The 25266-nt window shown below is 44.1% G+C and overlaps 1 protein-coding gene across 2 annotated transcripts in view; it reads left to right on the forward strand.

Moving 5' to 3' along the window:
* HAUS7 (HAUS augmin like complex subunit 7) overlaps positions 1-25266 on the forward strand; it is a 68314-nt gene that overhangs the window by 19563 nt on the left and 23485 nt on the right. For both annotated transcript variants that reach the window (XR_013621030.1, XM_078766404.1), the window contains exons 4-7: positions 3761-3822; positions 13255-13349; positions 13487-13636; positions 23449-23533. Coding sequence is in view for 1 of the 2 variants with exons in the window: in XM_078766404.1 (XP_078622530.1) it covers positions 3761-3822; positions 13255-13349; positions 13487-13636; positions 23449-23533 (392 nt within the window). In the remaining variant the exon portion in view is untranslated. The remainder of the gene's footprint in view (positions 1-3760; positions 3823-13254; positions 13350-13486; positions 13637-23448; positions 23534-25266) is intronic.

A 25266-nucleotide genomic window follows, 5' to 3' on the forward strand; every position in this document is an offset into this window, starting at 1 on the left:
ATAGCTGTATGTTGAAATATGTTGAAAAAGTCAAAACTTTACATGGGGTGTACTTACTTTTTCACGTGACTGTATATACCTACACCCATACATATATGCTTCGTCACTGATGAGACAAGGATGGTTCGAGAGACTGGGGATGACATCTCCCCACCATCACATCTCATCACGTTCTACTCATCCTCCAACCCTCCATTGGTCGACCAAGACCAGATCATGCCTGCTCAAATCCTTGCCTGCCCCTTTGTTTCTTGTTTGAGTCTGGTATTTTGGCGCCATTAGCAGGGTTTAGTTCTCTTGTATATTGGTTTGCTTGCTCCCTTCTTCCCTATTTGGGTGTCTGTCGACTGCTAGTTCTGTTCCGTTATGTATGGTGTCTCATTCTTCGTCATCACCTGTATTATTTTTAACTGGACGCACCCACTCTTTGCCGAAGCAGTCAGGGGGCTTGTGGTATTATCCTTATTTAAATGTATAATTCAAAATACCTCTCCAAAATACCTCTGGCTGTGCAATTAAAAAACACCTCACTGCACTGGAAAACACGGGAACAGGAACACTGTTTTGTAAAAGGTGGGAACTTGTAATACTTTCTCCCACCTTGAATGGTGCTATATGATACACATTTACATGGAGAAATAGTGTCACCCCTCCCCCTCCCCCAATTTACCCCAAGTCCACCGGGAAAAGTAAAAACACCTCGGTATACGAATTGGGGTTACTAGAGAAATATGCACGGGTGGGAGGCCAGAAGCAAACAGGCAATGCAGAAACGGTGAATGCTAAAGCATGAAACCAATAAATTCCACATTCCTGTAGCATCTTCAGTCGCACGTCAGACATGGACAGCAAATTCGTGAAGGACTTCCATGAAAAACGTACCTGTTCGCAAACAAACGGGTACGTTCACGTAGAGAAACATCGATCGTGGGTCCGTGGCGAATCTGCATATGGCGTTGGCAAAATATCAGAAATTGAAGGCTTTTTTTATTTTAAACGACTCGTATAAACATCCGTTGAATCATACCACACGCAAATCATCAAAATCTAAACAGTATCTTTAGAATTTCAATGAAAGCCACATCACTGTTCATATCGGTAAATATTATTCCATCATGTTTCAAATCATGATCGTGATGATCGTGATTGGGAATCGTGATCAATAATCGTGTTCACAATCGCTATGTCGTATGTACTCCCGATACGTGTACCAAATTCCCGAAACGTGTAACTGTACGAAATCAACAGTTAAAAGGATTTTGAGCCGATAGGTGTTACGGCCTTGGCAAGATCGATGGAGACAGCGATCTTTTAGATCTGATCCTCCTTCATGCCGAAGTGCAGATCCTCCTTCATGCCACATCCGATCGATGCAGCTGTGCAGCGATCGATGCAGTCGTAATTCGGTGCAGTCGTTTGTGCGGCACACGGTGCAGCGATCGGTGCAGCCGTTATGCTTATCCTATGTAGCAAGTTTGGATGTAATCAACCCAGAACTGTAGGAGGAGTAGCACTGATACTGATCGTCACTGATCACTGATCTCCACATAATAGCCCGTAATGTCAAAGTGGGGAAAAAAATTGAACTTTTTACAAAGTAATTAAAAATGAAATACAGAAATGTCTTGAGTCGTCAATAAGTATTCAACCCCCTGAGTCAATACTTTGTAGAAACGCCTTTGGCAGCGATTACAGCTTCGAGCCTTCTTGAGTATGTTTATATCAGATTTGCACATCTGGATTTGGGGAGTTTCTCCCATTCTTCCTTGCAGATTTGCTCAAGCTCTGTCAAGTTTGATGGGGAGTGTCGGTGAACAACAATCTTCAAATATTTCCACAGATTCTTAATGGGATCCAAATCTGGGCTTTGACTGGGCCACTCAAGGACTTTGACGTTCTTGTTCTGAAGCCATTCCAGTGTTGCTTTGGGTCATTGTCCCGTTGGAACATAAATTTTTGCCGCAGTCTAATGTCTTTTGCACTCTGAAGCAGATTCTCCTCAGGGATTTACCTGTATTTGGCTACATTCATTGCTCCCCCTATCCTTACGAGTCTCCCAGACCCTGGTGCTGAAAAGCATGGCCACAGCATGATGCTGCCACCAACATGCTTCACAATAGGATGTTAGATGGGTGATGAGCTGTGCTCGGTTTCCACCAGACGTAGTGCTTTGCATTCAGGCCAAAGAAAATTTTCATCTCACAGACTACAGAATATTTTACCTCATGCCAGCAGTCTTTCATGTGCCGTTTTGCAAACTCCAGGTGTGCTGTCATTTGCCTTTTTCGCAGGAGTAGCTTCCGTCTGGCCACTCTTCCATAAGGTCTAGATTTGTGAAGTGCTGCAAAGACTGTTGTCCTTCCGGCAGGTTCTCCCTACTCCGCCAAGGAACTCTGTAGTTCTGTCAGAGTGGTCATTGTGTTCTTGGTCACCTCGCTGATCAAGATCCTTCTTGACAGGTTGCTCAGTTTGGGAAGAGTCTGGGTAGTTCCATATTTTTTCCATTTCCTAAAGATGGAGCTCACTGTGCTCTTGGGAATTTTCAATACTTTAGAAATTGTTTTATTCCCTTTCCCAGATTTTTGCCTCCTCACTTCTATCCCGGAGTTCTACGGACAGTTCCTCGGACTTCATGGTAGAGTTCCTGCTCTGACATTCATCGTCAACTGCAGGACCTTATATAGAAAGGTGTGTTTCTTTCTAAATCGTGTCCAATCGATTGAATTGGCCACAGCTGGACTCAAATCAAGTTGTAGAGACATCTCAAGGATAAAAAAACAAAAAAAAAACACCTTTAGAGGCCATTTTCCCCCGCAAAGCGGGGGTTGGCCTTTTTCGGGAACCCTGGTTGTTGTTGTTTTTTGGTCCCCTTTTTGAAGCAATGTTTTACGGCCGGATGCCCTTCCTGACGCCAACCGTTTTTGTCACCTTTAACGACAAACAGGGAATTACCAGTAAACTGGTACTCAAACTGGTACTCAAAGTAAACTGGTACTCAAACTGGTACTCAAGGATGATCAAAGGAAATTGGATCTGAGTGCAATGTGGAGTGTCATAGCAAAGGGGTTGAATACTTATTGACTCAAGATATTTCAGCTTTTCATTTTTAATTATTTTGTATAGATTTGTAAAAAAAAGGTTGTTTTTTTAAATGTTAATTTAATCCATTTTTAATTCGGTCTGTAGCACAACAAAATGTGAAAAAGTCAAGGGGTTTGAATACTTTCTGAAGGTGCTGTACCTCCAAACTGTAGCTGCACTGTATATCATCTACAGAATGTATTGCACCAACTCACCTCTCCCTGCTCCAACAACTCCTCACAGCCCTACAACCCTTACCATCAAGAACAACAAAAGTGGTGTCACCGGGGGAATCGAAACCAGTTTCACTTCCGAATATCGCCACAGGAACTGAAGCAGTTTAAAGAGAAGGCCAACCACAATCTTCTCGGGGAAACTTAGGCCAAACACTAAATGCTTAGTTGTGAAATTTACACAGTGCACCAGAAATGTATCTGAGCTGCATATGTCTTAAAATGTTCCTCATTTTTTGATCATGTATGTTGTTATCTGCTTGCATTGATCTCTGCTCTTGCTTCAAATTTTCTTCTAAAACCAGAGATGTTTGGACTTCCCAGGACTTTAATTTTTGCTGCATTTTATCATGTTATGCATTCCAAATACTATTATTTCCTCTTTTGTTGTTGCTGCTGCATTATTACGTTGACCAACTTTGAAAAAAAATTCCCACCGCATGTAGAGCTGCTCAAGTTCGGAACAGTCATGGGCCTCTGTGAAAAGGAAGACCTGGACCTCATGACTGTATGTTTTTGCCACTTTGGATGCACTGTCACTCTGATCTGTTTATGCATAAACACAACCTCACACTTGTATATATAAAAAACAAGTATTCATGTGCACTGCTGTTTTTTAAATCTTTGAACTATCAACTTTTTTCGTAGTGCTCATCATCAAGGTATAACTAGATATCTGCAATCACAAAGCCATCGCCGAAGGTAAGCGTCCCCTGTCTGGGTAGCGCTTATCCTTGGCGATCGCCCATGACTTGCCCTTTGGCCCACGAACTGATGATGGCATATATTTTTTCGGACCACCATATGTCGTTGATCCTCAACATTTAAGGATAGAGAGTAGATTAAGAAAATGTGTCCTATCTTAGGCATCTTAGGTGCCACGTCATAGGTTACGGAGAAAAATGTAAAAATGCCCATAATTAGATCATGACCTTAAAATTAGATCAAGGTCAAAGAAAAATTGTCTACCCCGCATACTTTATATTCGCATTATTAATGCAAACTTTCCTTCTGAAAGTCTCAGCCAGCTCCGAGATACAGTTCGGAAATTAGGAGTGTCGAGAGTATAGGAAGAAAAAACCCCCCATAAATGGTGGTTTCGTATTCTTAGGGCTGTAAAAAAAACTCTGGGGTACAATTAAAATTGAGGGTACTAATTGTAGAGTAAAAACCCTAAAACAGCTACAAGCCTCGCCCTATCCTATAGGCTATAGGGGAAGGTTTCATTATATGGAAATTTGGTTCCTTTGTCGTGTGTTCTGAGTCTTTACTTATGTGGCCTGAGGTTTTGTTTCATTCCCATCCTCACTGGTATTCCAACTCCTGCTCCATCACTGTGCCAGTGTCACTCTCTCATTCAACTCTTCCATGAGCCTCAATTTATTTGAAAATAAAATGTAACAACAATTACTTTTGAGTAGTGCTTTGGAGTGGAAATTTTTCCTTGAGTAGTGAACATAGTAACTTGTCTTTTTTATATTTCCTTTTAATTTGGGAGAAGCAAATTTGTTCTCTTTCATGTTAAACTTAAGAACTGAAATGAAGCTTGAGGGCTCTTCATTCTCAGCAGTGGGTGTGATGGAGCATTGTCCACTGAAATGAAGCTTGTGGGTTCTTCATTCACAGCGGTGGGGGTGATTGAGCATTGTCCACTGAAATGAAGCTTGAGGGCTCTTCATTCACAGTGGTGGGTGTGGTGGAGCATTGTCCACTGAAATGAAGCTTGAGGGTTCTTCATTCACAGCGGTGGGTGTGATTGAGCATTGTCCACTGAAATGAAGCTTGAGGGTTCTTCATTCACAGCGGTGGGTGTGGTGGAGCATTGTCCACTAAAATGAAGCTTGAGGGTTCTTCATTCACAGCAGTGGGTGTGATGGAGCATTGTCCACTGAAATGAAGCTTGAGGGTTCTTCATTCGCACAGGTGGGTGTGATGGAGCATTGTCCACTGAAATGAAGCTTGAGGGTTCTTCATTCACAGCAGTGGGTGTGATGGAGCATTGTCCACTGAAATGAAGCTTGAGGGTTCTTCATTCACAGCAGTGGGTGTGATGGAGCATTGTCCACTGAAATGAAGCTTGAGGGTTCTTCATTCGCACAGGTGGGTGTGATGGAGCATTGTCCACTGAAATGAAGCTTGAGGGCTCTTCATTCACAGTGGTGGGTGTGGTGGAGCATTGTCCACTGAAATGAAGCTCGAGGGTTCTTCATTCACAGCGGTGGGTGTGATTGAGCATTGTCCACTGAAATGAAGCTTGAGGGTTCTTCATTCACAGCGGTGGGTGTGGTGGAGCATTGTCCACTAAAATGAAGCTTGAGGGTTCTTCATTCACAGCAGTGGGTGTGATGGAGCATTGTCCACTGAAATGAAGCTTGAGGGTTCTTCATTCGCACAGGTGGGTGTGATGGAGCATTGTCCACTGAAATGAAGCTTGAGGGCTCTTCATTCTCAGCAGTGGGTGTGGTGGAGCATTGTCCACTAAAATGAAGCTTGAGGGTTCTTCATTTACAGCAGTGGGTGTGATGGAGAATTGTCCACTGAAATGAAGCTTGAGGGTTCTTCATTCGCACAGGTGGGTGTGATGGAGCATTGTCCACTAAAATGAAGCTTGAGGGTTCTTCATTCACAGCGGTGGGTGTGGTGGAGCATTGTCCACTAAAATGAAGCTTGAGGGTTCTTCATTTACAGCAGTGGGTGTGATGGAGCATTGTCCACTGAAATGAAGCTTGAGGGTTCTTCATTCGCACAGGTGGGTGTGATGGAGCATTGTCCACTGAAATGAAGCTTGAGGGTTCTTCATTCGCAGCATTGGGTGTGATTGAGCATTGTCCACTGAAATGAAGCTTGAGGTTTCTTCATTCACAGCGGTGGGTGTGGTGGAGCATTGTCCACTAAAATGAAGCTTGAGGGTTCTTCATTCACAGCAGTGGGTGTGATGGAGCATTGTCCACTGAAATGAAGCTTGAGGGTCCTTCATTCGCAGAGGTGGGGGTGATCGAGCATTGTCCACTAAAATGAAGCTTGAGGGTACTTCATTCGCAGCGGTGGGTGTGATGGAGCATTGTCCACTGAAATGAAGCTTGAGGGTTCTTCATTCGCAGCATTGGGTGTGATTGAGCATTGTCCACTGAAATGAAGCTTGAGGTTTCTTCATTCACAGCGGTGGGTGTGGTGGAGCATTGTCCACTAAAATGAAGCTTGAGGGTTCTTCATTCACAGCAGTGGGTGTGATGGAGCATTGTCCACTGAAATGAAGCTTGAGGGTCCTTCATTCGCAGAGGTGGGGGTGATCGAGCATTGTCCACTAAAATGAAGCTTGAGGGTACTTCATTCGCAGCGGTGGGTGTGATGGAGCATTGTCCACTGAAATGAAGCTTGAGGGTTCTTCATTCGCACAGGTGGGTGTGATGGAGCATTGTCCACTAAAATGAAGCTTGAGGGTCCTTCATTTGCAGAGGTGGGTGTGATCGAGCATTGTCCTGACTGCGATACATTCCGTCGTTGCTTATCCAATCGCAACCAAACTTGACAGGATGCCTAAGGGTTACACAACGAAGGTTGTAGCGCATTCATTTGCTGCCCTCCCCAAGGGGGTTTTCTCCCCGAGCGGGTTTTCCCCGCCATTGCCGTCAATGGGGTTACGTGTTGAGGTGTATATCCATGTTAAATTAGCTTTATCGTGGCGTTTTTCCAAGGCCGCTTCTAATAACAAAACTCACGATAATATTAATAGCATAATATTAATGTTATTACAAAACAATATTGATACCAATAATATCCCACCTCCCCATGGGGTTTTTCCTCCTTGAAAATAGGTCGAGTCAACATTTATAAATAGCTTATCATGGCGTTTTGGTGGAATCAATGGCTTATACCAGAAGTAAGAAATTCTAAACCACAAACACGTTTGATTCGGTTTTTAAACAGTCGCTAATGATCTCTAAAATGCTAAATAAAGAAATTTTGAGGAATCCCGACATCCGTGAGGTAGGTTTTACTTATAGAACTGAACGAAGATCTACGGTACTCTATATACCCCACTAGGGTTGGGTAATAACATGACCCATCCTGCCGCTAACATGGCGTTTTTCATAGCAAACTTTTGAAACTCGCTCCTGCTGTTTAACACGAAACTGAAAGGGAGGAAGACCGGGGTGTGTTCATTTGCCAAGGTGCAAGGTAGCGCTTGCCAAGCCAGCCGTTCCTCAAGGGTTTTGAATGGAGTGCTTGCTCGAATGCTTAAACCACTTTGCGATCTCTCCACAAGAAACTTGGTAAATGAACACACAGCCAATGTTCTTGAGACCCCGCCATAGATTGACCGTAATCGATATACAGTGCATTCAGAAAGTATTCAGACCGCTTCACTTTTTTCACATTTTGTTATGTTGCAGCCTTATGCTGACATCGTTTAAATTCATTTTTTCCCTCGTCGATCTACCCTCAATATCCCATAATGACAAAGAGAAAACAGGATTTTAGAAAGTTTTGCAAATTTATTTTAAAAAAACAAACTGAAATATCACATTGATATAAGTATTCAGACCCTTTGCTCTGACACTTGAAATTTAGCTCGGGTGCCTCCCATTTCTCTTGATCATCTTTGAGATGTTTCGACACCTTGATTGGAGTCCACCTGTGGTAAATTCAATTGTTTGGACATGATTTAGAAAGGCACACACCTGTCTATATAAGGTCTCACAGCTGACAATGCACATCAGAGCAAAAACCAAGCCATGAGGTCGAAGGAACTGCCTGCAGAGCTCTGAGACAGGATTGTGTCGAGGCACAGATCTGGGGAAGCCTACAAAAACAATTTCTGCTGCATTGAAGGTTCCCAAGAGCACAGTGGCCTCCATAAGTCTTAAATGGAAGAAGTTTGGAACAACCAGGACTCTTCCTAGAGCTGGCCGCCCGGCCAAACTGAGCAATCGGGGGAGAAGGGCCTTGGTAAGAGAGGTGACCAAGAACCCGATGGTCACTCTGGCTGAGCTCCAGGCATCCTGTGTGGAGATGGGAGAAACTTCCAGAAGGACAAACGTCACTGCAACACTCCACCGATCTGGGCTTTATGGCAGAGTGGCCAGACGGAAGCCTCTCCTCAGTGAAAGACACATGAATAATCATGTTTCTCACAGTCTGAGAGTCCTTTGGGTGCTTTTTTGCGAACTCCAAGCGGGCTTTTCATATATATATAAACCCTGGTGTTGGTGTAGCGGCTAGGGTGCCGGCTTAGGATCCCAGGATCCTGGGTTCGAATCCCAGTAGATCGCTGAATTAACGCCAGGGGGGGGTTGACTCAGCCTGTCATCCTTCCGAGGTCGGCTAATTGAGTACCAGTTCACTGGTAATTCCCTGTTTGTCGTTAAAGGCGGCAAAAAGGGTTGGCGTCAGGAAGGGCATCCGGCCGTAAAACATTGCTTCAAAAAGGGGACCGAAAAACAACAACAACCACGGTTCCCGAAAAAGGCCAACCCCCGCTTTGCGGGGAAAAATGGCCTCTAAAGGTGGTTTTTTTATATATATATATATTTATATATATATACAGTGGAACCTTGACTTACGAGTTTAATTCGTTCTGTGACCGAGCTCGTAACTCAATGTGCTCGTTTCTCAAATCAAATTTCCCCATTAAAATGCATTGAAATGCTATTAATCCGTTCCAGCCTGCCAAAAACCACACCAATTTTTTTTTAAATATGCAGTATATATAAAAATATCTCGCGCTTTATATTTCACCTGTATGCAGCATACAAGTTGGCAGGATGGCCTGGACTGGAGGTACGCACACTTGACTCTAAACTGTCCAGCCTGGGTTTGAATCCCGACCCAGCTATAACCTGTCATGTCGGTGTTTCACAGGCAGGGTGATTCATCAATGTGTGTACCGCTAAACTGGGCGCCCCGTTTGCGTCCCATTAGTTGTTGGATGTTAAGGATCTCACCGTGTCTTCCACAAAGAGAAGGCGAGCTATCGCCGGCACTCTGAACAAGTTGTGGCCTGGCATGCTCTTCTCCTCTGCCGTTATATACGTCCTCCTCGGCATCTTTTTCCAGAAGAGCCCTGTCTCGTCACAGTTGAAGATTTGCTGGGGGATGTATCGTTCGGCTTCTATCAGTTCGGCAAAAGTTATAATAAAATCTTCAGCTGCCTTCACATCCGCCTCACCAAGTCGACAACACGCACACCTCGCTCATGTTTTTCGACGATTGCGTGTTTTATATCCAAGCACATCATCCTCTTCTTCTTCTCAGTACTGCCCTTGGCACTCAATTACTTAGGACCCATGGTTAAAACTAAGAAATTTTCCAAATTAACCAACATGCGAAAACAAAACAGCAGCGATATACGGCAGATATGCTTGCACGGCAAGATAACCACGTGACCGGAACCCACCTGGTGGCGGCTGGCGTAAGCTCCAAAATAACCAACATGCGAAAACAAAACAGCAGCGATATACGGCAGATATGCTTGCACGGCAAGATAACCACGTGACCGGAACCCACCTGGTGGCGGCTGGCGTAAGCTCCAAAATAACCAAAATGCGAAAACAAAACAGCAGCGATATACGGCAGATATGCTTGCACGGCAAGATAACCACGTGACCGGAACCCACCTGGTGGCGGCTGGCGTAAGCTCCAAAATAACCAACATGCGAAAACAAAACAGCAGCGATATACGGCAGATATGCTTGCACGGCAAGATAACCACGTGACCGGAACCCACCTGGTGGCGGGTGGCGTAAGCTCGTAACTCAGATCTCGGCTCGCATCTCAAAGCAATAAACCGCCCGAGCGACGGCTCGTATCTCGGAAAACTCGTAAGTTGGTGCACTCGTAAGTCAAGGTTCCACTGTATATTATATATACAGACTTGGCATTTAATATGGAATATATATTTTTTCTTGACTTGGATTTACTTTCTTAACTCAGTATATCAATCTGGTGAGTTTCTTTTGCACTTTGGTGATTTATTTGTTAAAAGAACCATGTCACTGATTGTCTGTCGCAGCAAGAAGTCAACAACAGGATTATATCACAGGTGGCGTGGCAAAATGTACGGACAGGTGCATTTGATGATTGGCTTCACAGTCGGGTATACAAGGGTTGTTGCGTTCTGTATTGGTGGAAAACAACTGCTGCATGTCTCCAAAAGTTAATGCCGCTTCCTCTGGAGATGGTCCGTCAACTCGACAATGCTGTTTGTCATGGAGTAGTGGCTTTACGAAATTACGGCATGAAACAGCGTGCTATTGCTCGGCAGTATGGCATCACTCAAGGTCAGGTGTCAAAGATCCTGAAACGAAATGCTCAGAGGGGTGTCCCTACTCCAATACCGAGGCCAGGACGTCCCCGCAGAACCACAAGGAGGGATGATCGACAGCTGCACCGGTTAGTCCGCAATGGCCGTACCAAGTCAGCTAATCGGCTTAGGGATGAGTGGCAGTAACTGACAAATGTGCCTGTATCCAGAAGGCTAGTCAACCAACGACTTGTTCAAGCAGGCTATCATGCCAGGCGTCCCCTGAGAAAGCCACGCCTGACCAGACGACACCGCCAGCGCCGATTGCAGTGGGCCAGAGAGCACCGTCAATGGCAGCCAGGACACTGGAATCACGTGATCTTCAGTGACGAGTCTAGATTTCTGGTCTATCGTCAAGATGGCCGCGTCCGAGTGCGCAGACAAGTACATGAAGCCTACAACAAAGATTGTATAGTGCCAAGAGTCCAAGCTGGAGGTGGTGGGGTGACCGTTTGGGCTGCTTTTCATGCAGGGGGAAAAACTGACCTGGTTGGTCTGAATGGAAACCTGAACCAGTTCAAGTACAGGGCCATTCTGGAAGAAACATTGCTTCCATTTGCTCGTGCAGCCTTTCGAGAAAACTTTGTCTTCCAAGATGACAATGCACGCTTCATCGTGCTCGCATGATCCAACACTTTCTTGCTGACCGTGGTGTAGAGCATATGGAGTGGCCTGCCATGTCCCCGGATATGAATCCGATAGAGAACTTGTGGGCAGAATTAACGCGTCAAATCGACCACTTGGACCAGCAGCCGACCTCTGTGCGTGAATTGCAGCAGGCTATTGTCACTGCATGGCAAGCGATTCCTGTCCAAACCTTGGCAAATCTCATGAACAGCATGCCTCAATGTGTACGTGCTCTCCTGAATGCTCGTGGGGGTTACACGAAGTACTGAACTGTAATTTTACTGTCCGTAATCCCAGTCATAATTTAACTTTTGTTTTTGTTAAAAAAAATTTTTGGACTAATGTGCAAAATAAAGAGATACTTCTGGAAAACGTACAGAAGTTTAACACAGTACTGTCCATGAATTGAGTTCGATATCAGTTTACATCACTTTCAAGGATCAATTTATTTGTTTCGAAATGTCAAATGTGGTTTTTGTTTCTTTTAAAGGTCACATTAACAAAATCTAGAATAATTTCAACATAATTCCAATGAACTTTTGGTTCTAAGACATCTTGAAAAGTAAGTTCACCGCCACAAAAAAATATTCCATATTAAATGCCAAGTCTGTATATATATATATATATATATATATATATATATATATATATATACATATACATACATACATATACATACATATACATACATACATACATACATACATACATACATACATACATACATACATACATACATACATACATACACACACACACACAAGTGTTTGTTTGTTTGTCTGCACGTGCTAATCTCCTGAACGGTGAAAGATAGGAGGAAACCTCTGAAACAAAAAATGTCGGGACGGGCCCCGGGAAGGTTGTAGGCTAGGTGGCGAGGGTGGTCGAGGCCGCCTCGGCCGGGCTGGGCCCATTTCGCAATAAATCTTCTTCTTCTTTCAAAATTCTCTTGAAGTGCAACTTAGGCTAGGTGGCGAGGCCGGTCGAGGCCGCATCAGCCTGGCTGGGCCCATTTCGCAAGTAAAAGCTGAGCTGAATTATAGTAGTCAATCTTCTACGGCTGCGAGTAAAAGCTGAATTATAGTAGTAAATTCATTCAAAATGAACCAAAAATGTCGGGGCGGGCCCCGGGAAGATTTTAGGCGAGGTGGCGAGGCCGGTCGAGGCCGCTTCGGCCCGGCTGGGCCCATTTCACAATTAAAAGCTGAGCTGATTTATAGTAGTCAATTTTCTACGGCCACGAGTAAAATCTGAATTATAGTAGTAAATTTGTTCAAAAAGAACCCGGGCAACGCCGGGTGCTTTCGGCTAGTTTATTATAATTTGTTGATATCAAAAAGAGATTATTTTGAGTTAATCATTGAGATTAAGCCCCATTGTAAAAATACAGTATGTGTGTACAAGTAACTTGGGCTGTTGCAAATGATACTCGTTATGGTGATGAAAAAGAGGGAAGAGAGCCAAGAGGAAGGGAGTTTGAAGCATTGAATACAAAGTCCATTTGGTGATGGTTTTGTTTTCTTTTATTTGATACTAGTGAAGAACCCGTCCTTACAGACAGGATAATTCCCCCAGAATTCGGCTATTTTATTATGACTTGTATTTTATTAATACCCCCTCACAATCGGGAGTGACCCTATTGCATACATCTTTACACAGACATCGGCATCATCCCCTCCCACTCCCCCCCCCCTCAACGCCTGGGATTATAATTTTTTAAAATCTCCTAAAGTCTCCCCTGCACTCCCCAAGTACGACAAGTTTACGGCTCATTGTGTCCACCGTTTCAATAGCTTGTGTAGCTTGTAAAGGGATAAACCTAAATAATATGTTTTGAACAACATGAAGAATGTTGTGAATAACTCCAGCATTGTGACCAAAATCCTCTGCAAGTTTCACCACATTTAGTACCAGTTGTGAGCAAAACTACATCTTTTCAAATGCTGTTGTCTTAAATAAATTAAGAGAATTGAATAATTCAACGTTTCATGTTTACTTTGTCTTAATCAGGGTCGTGCTTCTCCCACAAAACAACTGAACCTGCTTGAGAAACTACTTGACCAGATCGATATCATGGAGGAACTTAAGAGGTCATCACGAGATGGGTGGGCCAATTTCCGTCCTTGCTCTATATACACTTCAGTTGCGTCTTCTTGCTCCATCAATGTTTATTTGAACATGTACTGCCTTTGCTTCGCTAACGGTTTGTCCTGAATACCTCAATTGTTCAATCCTCCCTCAGTACTTCAGGCCTGCGTGCAATGCATGCGTTGACGATGTGTGACTTCCTCGCCGAGCTTCGGAACCGTCGTATCACGGCAGCCGTTCACCCCGACTCTTGTGCTTGGAGATTACTTGGGCTCGGCCAGCCACCAAGAAGCTCATTGCTGAGGTGCGTGCAGGGGCCCAGCAGTTGATCGATTATGGTGGATTACTTATGCTGGAATACGCAAAGAAAACTGATAAAAAAAATTGCTTTCAAATTGCCAAAGCCGTCTGTGGTGGATATTTATTTTTATGTGTTGGCTTATTATCTGAAGCTGGCAGGATAACTTGGAGGCTGCACATTTGCCCCTCAGCTGGGATATTATCTGGTTTGATTCCTGACCTGAATATAAACCATCACCTTGATTCTTCACAATCCGGCCATTGCATCATTAAATCTCGCTTTTCCATGAGTTAAAGCATCCGTTTGTCCATGTTAAACATCCCACGGTGTCTTTTGCAAGACGAGATCATTATTTGCTGTAACGTGACCAAATCCTTGCCCATATATTTCTTGTCACACACTTCAAGCCTGCCTCTTGCATGATGTAGTCCCTGTTTTCATGATTATAAAGTGTAGGGTGCTAGCCGGTCACCGCGGGAGCGTTGGCGAGAAACATTGGGAGCCATGGGAGCGTTTGCGAGAACCAATGAATGATCTTGAGAGCCTTGGTTTCCACGGCGTCAAACTGAGCAAGATTTAAGACAGGGGAGCCAGCCCAGAGGGGAGAGCACTACTCCATCAAGCTGCGGATGAAAGCTTTGTAGGTGCATAGGAGCTCAGGTGTGCCAAGGAAGGACTTCACACGATGGAGGATGCCCAGTCGGCTTCTGGCTTTGGAGGCCAACTTTGAAATGTGGCTTGACCACAAGAGATCATAGCAGAACGTGGCATCCAAAAGTTTGAGTGACTGAACCTCTTTAAGATGGTTGTTGAGATAGTGGATGGAGGGTTTGCGGAACAGTACTTAGAGAGAGAGAGAGAGAGAGAGAGAGAGAGAGAAAGAGAAAGAGAAAGAGAAAGAGAGAAAGAGAGACTTTTTTTGACTTTTCTTCCCCTTTATTACAAGGAATACAAGTTTTACATGGTGTTTTTACAAGGATGTTTGTACAGGCATCAAAAGAAATAACCAGGAAAGGAAGGGGTAACAGAGAAGCAATATTTTAGATTTATAAATTGATTGTTAGAACACCACCAACCATACCACATAAGGATTGTTTCGCACACCACCGGTTTTTAAATAAAACAGGATCTTGAGTTTCAAACTCAAAAAGAACACGCGATGTAACCAATGCTTTAAAAACAGTTAAAACGTCATCAGCTAAAACGTCAGTGTTCTGCAGTTTTCGTTTCCTCGATAAATAAATGGCAAGTTTTGCCTCAGAACACAGAAAGTTTGCTAAAAGACATTCATTTTTACATTGATGCAAGACATTAAAACCAAATATGAAAACACAATGTGTAAAAGTCAAACCGAGCCCCCGGATCACACGTGACAGGATTTTAAAAAACGAGGCCAACCTTGAACATTCAATAAAAATGTGAAAAATGGTCTCTGGGGTGTCGCAAAAAGGGCACAATTCCGAGTTTTCAGGACATATACGGTGGGACAGGATGTTGCAAGGCAGGATATTGTGCGCTAACCGCCATTGTAGATCACCCGAGCGCTTGACAGTAGGTTCTTTGTACATCACCTGCCAGTTTATTGTTGTGAAACGGTTAGCTTGAAGCAGCGCTCGCCAATGAGCTTGTGGCTCTGCAGGTTTTCCAGGAAAAAGAGTGAGAACACATAGATTGTACACTGAGGATTTCTCCATCTGGTTAAAGAGCCTAAAACTTTGAAATATAATTAAAAGATTTGGGAAAGGACATTGGGATCGATGGAGGGCATCTTCTATGTCTGGGTCCCATTTTAACCCGGTTTGCTTAAAGGTCCGTAAAATCACAGAGAAAATTCTGCCAATAACTCTGATGGACCTTACACTGGTGGCCACGGCAATGTCAGCAGCTGGCTTCCATTTATGTACAAGGGGGTTCCTGAGGTGTTTTACTCTGGTAACGCCGACATCAATAAACTTTTGCATGAAAGATCTGTCACTACAGACCCCATCAAAAAAAAGGATTTAAAAATATTGGTTCATTTAAAAACATCTGAAGGGAGTAAGCACTGGTGTCACGGCGAAAAGAAACAGCCTGCCACGCTTCCAGCATGCTTCGGTAAAACAACGGGACCGATGTCATATCCACGTGCTTCGCGTCAAGAAGAAAAAGCTCGTCACCATAGCCAAGTTTCCCAGCTTGCTTAAGCAAACAATGGGCAAAGGCTTTCCATGGGACGTCGGAGTATAGAAGCCTTCGCACTGAAAGGAGGCGAAAAGCCATCACTTTGCTCGTCACATCTATTAGCCCCTGTCCACCTTCTGCAGTCGGCAGGCTTAGTATTCCTGGCCGGAGCCAGTGCTTTCCCCCCCAGAAAAAATCTACAAAAGAGCTTTGAAGTTTTTAAAGGATAAAACCTGGGGCCTGCAGTGCTTTAAAAACATGCCAGAGCATTGATGCCGCGAGATTATTAATGACCAGAGTACGACCCCGGAAGGAAAGCTGCCTCAATAGTCCCCTCCATTTTATCAACCGCTGCTCAGTTTTGGTAATCAGCGACTCCCAGTTTTTTGAAATAAAATCTTGAGTTCCAAGAAAGACACCGAGGTAGTGTATTCCTTCATTGGTCCATACAAGCTGCCCTGGTAGGGTTGGAGGGGGAGTTTCATTCTGTGGACCTAAGTAAAAAGCTTTGCTCTTTTCCCAATTAACTTTAGTCGAGCTTTACTTGCCAGGCTAAATTCCTCGACAGACTCAACCAGAGCGCGAACATCGTCATCGGAGTACACAATTGCACAGAGGTCATCCGCATAAGCAATGGTCTTTACGGGATTTTCTAACGGCAGAGGATAAAACCCTTGTAGCCGTGTGCGTAAACGATGTAGTAAAGGTTCAATTGATAGGGAGTATAGAAGGCCAGACAGGGGGCACCCTTGACGAATACCCCTGGTAACAGGGAAAGGCTGACTTAAAATGTTATTTACTTTGAGCAAACTAAAAATATTATTATACAATATTTTAATATAACAAATAAAATTTTCCTTAAAACCAAACCCCCGTAAAACAGCAAAGAGATAAGAGTGATCAATCGTGTCGAAAGCTTTTTCTTGGTCTAAAAACACCAGACCAACATTTCTATGTTCAGCAATACAAATGTCAATCATGTCACGTACAATAAAAATGCTATCGTGTATTGTCCTTTTAGGGATGCAATAGGATTGATCGGGGTGTACAATCTCCCCAATCAGAGGTTTGAGGCGGTTGGCAAGAACTTTTGAGAAAATCTAGTAGTCCGTGCAGAGGAGCGAAATGGGACGCCAATTTTTAAGTTGCTGGAGGTCTCCTTTCTTAGGTATGAGAGCAAGTATAGCCCTGCGACAGCTGGTTGGTAACAAGCCTGATCGTAGGCTATCAACTAAGAGGTCAAGCAACTCAGGTCCCAACAAATCCCAGAAGGTTTTGTAGAACTCTGCAGGGATTCCATCAAGTCCAGAAGCTTTACCTGTTGGCAAAGTTTGCAAAGCAGTAAAAAGTTCGTCAAGAGTCACTTCCTTGTCAAGTTGTTGACATGCAGGTTCAGACAAGGTGGGCAAAGAAGTGGTTAAGGAACGAATCATGTCTTCTTTAATGTTTCTGGCACAATACAAGTCAGAGAAGTATTGTTTTGTCAAGCTTCTAATGACTTTTGGATCGCGTGTTGTTCGGCCTCCTGGTGCCTGCAGCGAAGTTATTTGCTGGTTTCTCTTTTTTCGTGCTTCCAAAGCAAAGAAAAACTTGGAAGGAGTATCAATAGAGCTGTAGTTCTCCATTCGTAGCCTTATTAGAGCCCCTCTGGCTTGTTTTGCACAGAGTTGAGCAAGGAGTGCTTTCTTCGTTGCTATTAGAGAACTAGTCCTTTCGGCACTGGGAGCTGGGAGGCTTGACTGGAGAGACAATATTTATTTGGCAATTAGAGATTGCAGCGCAGATTCGTTCTTTGTACAAAAGGAGCTATATTGCTGGCAAAAGGTCCTAATATGGGTTTTCGCATTGTCCCACCATTGTATGAGGCAGGAGTAGGAAGGCTTCCGTAGTAGTAAAGCTTCCCAAAAGGCTCGGAAGGCGACAGGAAAAGCGTCATCTTGCAGAAGACTTACATACATTGAAGGTCCAATGGGCAGTGCCACAATTTCGAGCCGGGGAGAGTATATGAAGAACAACCATGTGATGGTCCGAAAAACCACTTGGGGTGGCGTCAACATGGTCTATGACGTTTAGAGAGTCATTATTGATGTAAAATCTGTCTAGCCTTGCAAGAGATAGCCGGCCATTTGCACATCGGCACCACGTGTATTGCCGTGCAGATGGGTTCTGAAGTCTCCATACATCCATAAGGGAGAATTTGGACAATGCTCTCTTTAAGGGTGTTGTACTTGATGGGTGGGGCTCTTCTCCATTACGATCAAGGGTGGGATACAATGTGCAATTAAAGTCCCCACACAGACAAACAAGACCATCAAAATCAAGGTGTGTGAGGGACATTTCTAACTGTGTGAAAAAAACTAATCTTTCCGTGCTCGTACTGGGTGAATATACATTTATTAAAGTGTGTTTATAACCATTATAAAAGAAATTAACTGAAACTAAATGCCCTTTAGTAATCTCCTTAAAAGTGACATTTTCAGGACAGAAAGAAGGATTTAAATAAATAGCCACTCCAGCACTAGGACAGGTCAAGCTACTAAAGAACCACTGTCCTTTCATGATGCGAGTCCATTCGCTCACGCACGAAGAGCTACATCTTGTCTCTTGCAAAAGAGCAACATCGAAATGTTTTTGCTCGACAAGCAACTTTACCTGAGCTTTACGCAGGGGTGAACGTCCCCCATTTATATTTAGAGTTACAACAGAGAAGGTCATGGTGTAGGTAGGGAAGGTTTATCATGTAAAGGGAAGTTTGGGTGTGCTTGTAGCTCTTTCCGAGCTTTCAATACACACTTTCTAAGGCGAAAAACTTGTGACTCAGTCACACCAAGTTGTTCAGCCTTAAGGAGGAGACGTCTTGAGGAGTTTATAAAGCCAGACAGGTCCGGGAAGAAGGTCATAATTTTAACCTTTTTCTTTCGAAAGGTGTCCTGAAGAAACTTTAGAATTTCCATGGGTGATAAATCATCATCACCCTCCAGTTCCTTGGCTATTGCTGGGTCATTCCAGACCTCACTACTAGCACCAGAGGCAAGCGACGAGGCCCCATCTGAGTCGTAATCCGAAAGGTCTTCATTTTTTCCCCCACACACCGAAACCGATGCTCTCATAACGGGAATATCGTCTTCTACTAAAGGTGCAGCTGTTTCCACAGCGGGAGTTTTAAAAACCGTAACAGGGATTGACGTTTTTATATCAGAGGCTTTGCACTCTCCTTCTGGAGCTGCTACTTCTTCTGCCTCCATTACCTCAGACACTTCATCGTCAGCAGGGCGCGGGACGAGAGCAGGTTTATGGTTCTTGACTTTAGTTTCAGTAACCGGGGTGGTTACCACAACATCTTGGGGCATTGCGCTTGGTCCTTGTTCATGAGAGGAATGAACGGAAACGTCTTCTTCCATTTCAGCAAACACACTGAACCTATTCTGCAGCAGAAGACCAGCTGCAGGAGCTTCTGTTTCTAAAAGAGAAACATTACGTTCATTCGACGGCGCTATCTTTTTCGAAACGCTCGCCTGTATGTCCTCATTACCGCTTCCTCTTTTATAACTCCTCCTGGAGGACACGGTAGTAAAACCCGCGTCATCAGCCGGTGAATTATCGATTTCCGCGCTCGAATGTGAAGGCTGATCTGCCGTCCCAGACGCGCCATTATCATTGCGAAGATCGACATTTGGTTCTGTCCGTCTAGATGTGCCACTAGGATCGGCATTTGTTCCTGACTGTCTAGATGTGCCACCGGATATACACTTCGGACAAGCACCTTTTAAATGTCCGAAGGCACCACACGTGAAACACGTCATTGTCTCTGTTGCGATGTACATTCGATAATTTCGATTTTCAACGACCAACGTAGCTGAGGCATTGAGCGATTGAGCATTGTTTTTTAACACCATGTAACAGTGCCGCCGGAAGGACATGATATGGCGGACTGTAGAATCCGAACGCAAACGGAAGGGAATCATGGAGATTTTTGACACCACGGTGCCAAACTGTGTTAAAACGGACAAAATCTGTTCGTTTTTAACAAAAGGCGGTAAATTAGATAAAGTGATTTTCACCGCCGGTGAGTCCAACATACTAACGTTAACGAAAATATCTGGCGGTAAGGACAAACCAGTTTCAACCGCCTGAGCGACATAGCGCTCCTCGGAAAGAAAAACAACAACTCGTTGGTTCATCTTTGAAGCTGCTAACACATTTTCAAAACCAACGAGTTCACCCAAGCCCATCACGACGTCATCGACCCAAACCCCGTCGGGTGGACTAACTATTACCCCATTTTTACAAGTAAGTGACTCGTAAATGCTTCTCTGCAAACGACTGTTTGCCATAGCGATAAATGAACCAAAAACTAAGGAAAGATTTGAAAAAGCAAAACAAAATAGAACCTATCGCAAGCAAAGCCTGCAGGCGAAGGTAAAATGAAAAGAAATAGAATAAGGGAGCCGATAAACGACGATAATGAAAAACACGACAAGCAGAGCACAGGCCCGAAGAACACAAGGTTCTTTAGGACTCGCACCAAACTCACCGTGCGCGCTCTCTTTCTCTCTTGTCTCAACGAAGAAGGAAAACACGGGGAAAACTTCACAAACACGTACAAGGACACAGAGGGAGTGAAAAGGGGGATGGGAAAGGCAAACACACAACACAGTACTCACAGCTCCTCACACACAGCAGCCATGATTGCCACACCCACGCACGACTCACCAACGACCAGGAGAGAGAGAGAGAGAGAGAGAGAGAGAGAGAGAGAGAGAGAGAGAGAGAGAGAGAGAGAGAGAGAAGAGAAAGAGAAAGAGAAAGAGAAAGAGAAAGAGAAAGAGAAAGAGAAAGAAAGAAAAAGAGACAGAAAAAGACAGAACAAGTGTGTGAGATTTATCAGGATTGAAAGTCATGTTCCAGGTGTTTGACCAGTTTGTGATTTTGTCAAGGTCTGAGGAGAGGGAAGAGGCTGCTGCCTGTCTGTCAGAAGGATGAGGGATGTCACGGCAGATGGTTGGAGTCAGCATCCAATAGATAAAGGGATTTTCCAGAGAGTTAGAGACTATTGATTAAAATTAGGAATAGGATGGTGCTTATAACTCTGCCTTGGGGTACTCCAGCCTTGACAGGAAGAGAATAAGTAAGGGTTCCGTTGAGAGCTACACGCTGGCCATGAGATTGGAGGAAGTCAGTAATCCAAGAGTGGAGTTGACCATGGATTCCATAGACAGGCAGTTTGGAGAGCATGGCAGGATGCCAGATTGCATTCAAAGCTCGATATATGTCTAGAGAGACGGCCCTGAACTCACGTCTGATATTGAGGGTCTCCATTCATTGTTGGGAGAGTAGAAGCAGCATGTCCAAGGTAGAGTGACCTGGTCTAAATCTGAGATGAGGTCGTTGGAGAAAAGGAACCACCTTATGTCCACTGCGATGATGGATTCCATGACCTTGCTGATGATTCAAAGTAAGCTCATTGGTCTGTAGTTGAGGGGATCCGTTTTTGCACCTTTTATATGGTGCAGTGATGTTGGCAGATTTCCAAGCAGATGGAAGATGACCCAGGGTAAATGACAAGGTAAAAAGGGCAGAGAGAGGAAGTGCAAGAAAGAGCAGCAGAGCAAATATTTAGGACGTGTGAGCTGATGCCATCCAGTCCAGTTACAGAATCAGAGTCTCGGGTTGCCAGAAACTCTTTCAACTTCTCAGGTGAAAAAGACACAGAATCCAGGAGCAGTTGGGTACGACTGGGAAGGGTGGGTAGTGGGTACAAAGCGAGAGCGAGAGGGGTTAGGGACGCAGGATTATAAAGCAAGTATAGAATTGAGGCATTTGGCCTTCTCACGAGCGGAGTTGGCTGTCGTTCCATTTGAAGTGAGGGAAGGGATGGAAGGGTAGCATACACCGGTTTGTCAGAGCATACATCAGAGACGGACCTGACAAGGTGTCACCAGGTTTTTAACGAGGGAGATATGTTAGACAGCTCATTGTGGATATTGTTGTGTTGTGGAATTTGTGGACGGATTATGACAAAAGGAGGTGGAAGAGTTGGTTAGGTGAGAAGAACAAGCCGATTAGATTTTGGTTAAGGTCCGAATTAAGATCCGGACCATCAATGGGATACAAAACATAAAGTGTTCAGCCTGGCGGAGGTATGCCCTCTACCGAGTGCCTTTCTTCTTTTCACTATGTGATGTGTTTCTGACATGTTCACTCTTGCATCGTCCTCAGTGGCACAGACGCTGATGTTATTAAGGTTCATTCAATGGGATAAAATTATTTGAAATAGCATACATGAGACAAACATATTGTTACGGTCCGCGGATCAGATGTTATTTTTACCGAGCGGAGGTAACCGCGGCCGAACAGTTGTTCCCCGACTAAACCCGATTTACCCAAACGTTGGCCGTATCGCGCCACCGCTATTCAATGAGGGAAAAGACTAAGACGACGGATGTGAAGAAAAGGAAGACAAAGGCAAAGAAAGGTTTGAAATACGATTACTATTTATTACTATTTACAGGCTCAAAATAACCAAGGAGAAGGAACGATAATAAAATAATATACAGAAGCTTTTAGAGACACAGGGAAAATACTAGCTTATACAGACTTAATTACCTACCCAGGACAGAACAAACAAAGACGACTCACACGGGGAATGATGATAGGAATTGGCTGGAAGGAGAGGAAAGTCCAATTTGTTCGGCAGCACGAATCGGCGCGTTCGGCAGCCCCTGTCCCTTCGCGGCCCTGCTCCAAACTGCCGTCCAGGCCCAACCGGCTGTCGAGTCTTGTTGCTGCTGTAGACGCTGCTGCTGGCGAGCAAGGTGACGAATAGCAGGCTTTGTGCTTCCCTGGATGATCTGCTTTTGGACCTCACGACTCAGCCCTGCTCTGACGACCCAGCTCTTTCCTGTCCACCTCACCATGCAGCTCAGCTCAGCCTTTCAGCTCATCTCTTGGACTCATCTGCTTGTCTCCTTTGGGAGCGTCCCCACGGCGGGTTATATAGGCCCCGCCCTTCACCCTTTTTGAACCTCCCCCAAGCATTCTCTCTCCGCCCTCTCAAGCCAAACACCTCGTTCTGGGTTGGATGAGTGGGGCCGACTTACTCCTCCCCTCTATGACGAGGTGGAGACCCGCCTTTCTTCCCCAACCCTGCCTCGTGGTCAATGGCGGCTTTGGAGGGGATGTAATTGCCAAATTGAGGCTTGGCCATTACGAAAGGGGAAATGGAGGTTTTTGGGAATGGGAATGAAGGGAATCTATCTCTTTTACTCGGTGCAATGGAGTGTCATTTTAATGGAAGACAAGGCCTTACTCTAAAACACATAATAAGATATAAGCTACTGAACAAGGGTTTTATCGGGTCCTGCAATGTGGTGTTTCATGGAATAACTACCGAGACGCCCTTTTTATCTTTACACAACTCCGGAGGCAGGAGGCGCAGAATAAACAATAATAATAATAAAGCACACAATAAAAAAAATACAGTCCTCATATCCGCAACAATATTCCACATTTATGAATGAGTGAATGTCTTTCTGTGAATGTCCACATCAAAAGTTTTAACGAAAGATGATGTGATTTCTGTAACATTTGCTTTGTTAAAGTAGTCACCTGATGATTTGCTCTTGATGATTAAAGGATCTCTTGCCTCGATGCAGCCTCCCAAAAAACATGAAGAAACAGAGTGAACAAATGGAGGAAAAGAATGATCTCTTGCAGGAGCTAGAGGAACTAAGACAAAAGGTTTGTTTTATAGCAAATGGCACCAGAAGCAGAATGGGATAACATGTCCAAAAGCAGAATGGGGTAACATTTCCAGAAGCAGAATGGGGTAACATGTCCAGAAGCAGAATGGGGTAACATGTCCAGAAGCAGCATGGGGTAACATGTCCAGAAGCAGCATGGGGTAACATGTCCAGAAGCAGCATGGGATAACATGTCCAGAAACAGAATGGGGTAACATGTCCAGAATCAGAATGGGGTAACTTGTCCAGAAGCACAATGGGGTAACATGCCCAGAAGCAGAATGGGATCACATGTTCAGAAGCACAATGGGGTAACATGCCCAGAAGCAGAATAGGATCACATGTCCAGAAGCAGAATGGGGAAACGTGTTTGTTTTGTAGCACACGCGGTACACACAAGGCTTGAATTAATATTTTGTTAGGGTGACATCTTAGGAATATTTCAGGTATGATGTGCAGTTAGATTGTGGTATAAATATTTTCTGCAGCTTGTTTTATGAAGGTTAGTCAAGCTCTGAAAACACGATTTTCATCCCTTTGGTCATGACAATTGGTAATGACACGACCTCCACCATGCTTCACAGATGAGGTAGTATGCTTTGGATCATATACACAGTTCCTTCCTCTCTCCACACTTTCATCTTTCCATCGCTTTGGTAAAGGTTTATCTTCGTCTCATCTGTCCATAAAACTTTGTTCCAGAACTCACTGGCTCACCTCTACTTCTTGACAAATTCTAATCTGGCCTTTCTTATTTTGGTGCTGACGAGTTTCATCTTGCGGTGTAGTCTTTGTAATTCTGCTGTCTTAGTCTTCTGCAAACGGTAGATTGTGATACTTTATCCCCTGCACTCTGGAGGTTGTTGGTGACGTACTGATAGTTGTTTTAGGGTTTTTCTTCACAGCTCTAATGATCTTTCTGTCATCAACAGTAGTTGTTTTCCTTGGCCGACTTGGTCATTGTCTATTGATGGCTCACCAGTACTAGTGGTTTCTAGTGGTTTAGTGGTAGACTAGTGGTTTCTTTCTTTTTCAAGATGTTGTGGAATCAAACTCAGATCTCTGGCAATAATTGAGGCTTTATTGAACTATTTCTCAAGCCAATTTCTCAACTACAACGCAAGAATACAGATTATTAGTTCCATATAAAGACAATCAAAGCATACATCTCTTTCTAGTTCCTTGCAAGCAAGCCTTTACGTACCTGTTAAATCTCGGTAGTCTATAGCGCAGGGATACAGTATGCCACCTCTGGCGCACCGAATGGACACAGTTTATATAATCTCCCTCAAGGTCATTCCTTTCCAGGGGATAGTGCTCGCCACTCAGCTCGAGACAATACAACATATTTCATCACACAAGATATTCCAAATTGTTGTATTTGCTTTGCCCAATTTTTGTGTTGTTTTTTAATTTAATTATTCTGTTCTTTCAGCTTCCGATTTGCTTCGTTTTCTTTCATAGACAGTTATCTGATCTTCATGTTGCTTTATGCCGACTGACTCCAAAGGCAGACTCCCAAGGCAAAAGCAAAGACATTCGCAGCTCTTTTATATGTGAACAATCAAACCAAAAAGAAACACCTGAGCAACAAGAAACACCCGTCATTCATTTGTTCCAATACTTATGCTTAACTAAAATGGAGAGACTGAACATATAAAGTGTTATTGTTCTGCAATGGAAAAACATGTACACATAAATACCAATAAATAAAAGATGACCTGCTGCACT

The sequence above is a fragment of the Myxine glutinosa genome, chromosome 12, assembly GCF_964187855.1.
Source record: "Myxine glutinosa chromosome 12, kmMyxGlut1.1, whole genome shotgun sequence".
In the NCBI taxonomy this organism is placed as follows: Eukaryota; Metazoa; Chordata; class Myxini; order Myxiniformes; family Myxinidae; genus Myxine; species Myxine glutinosa.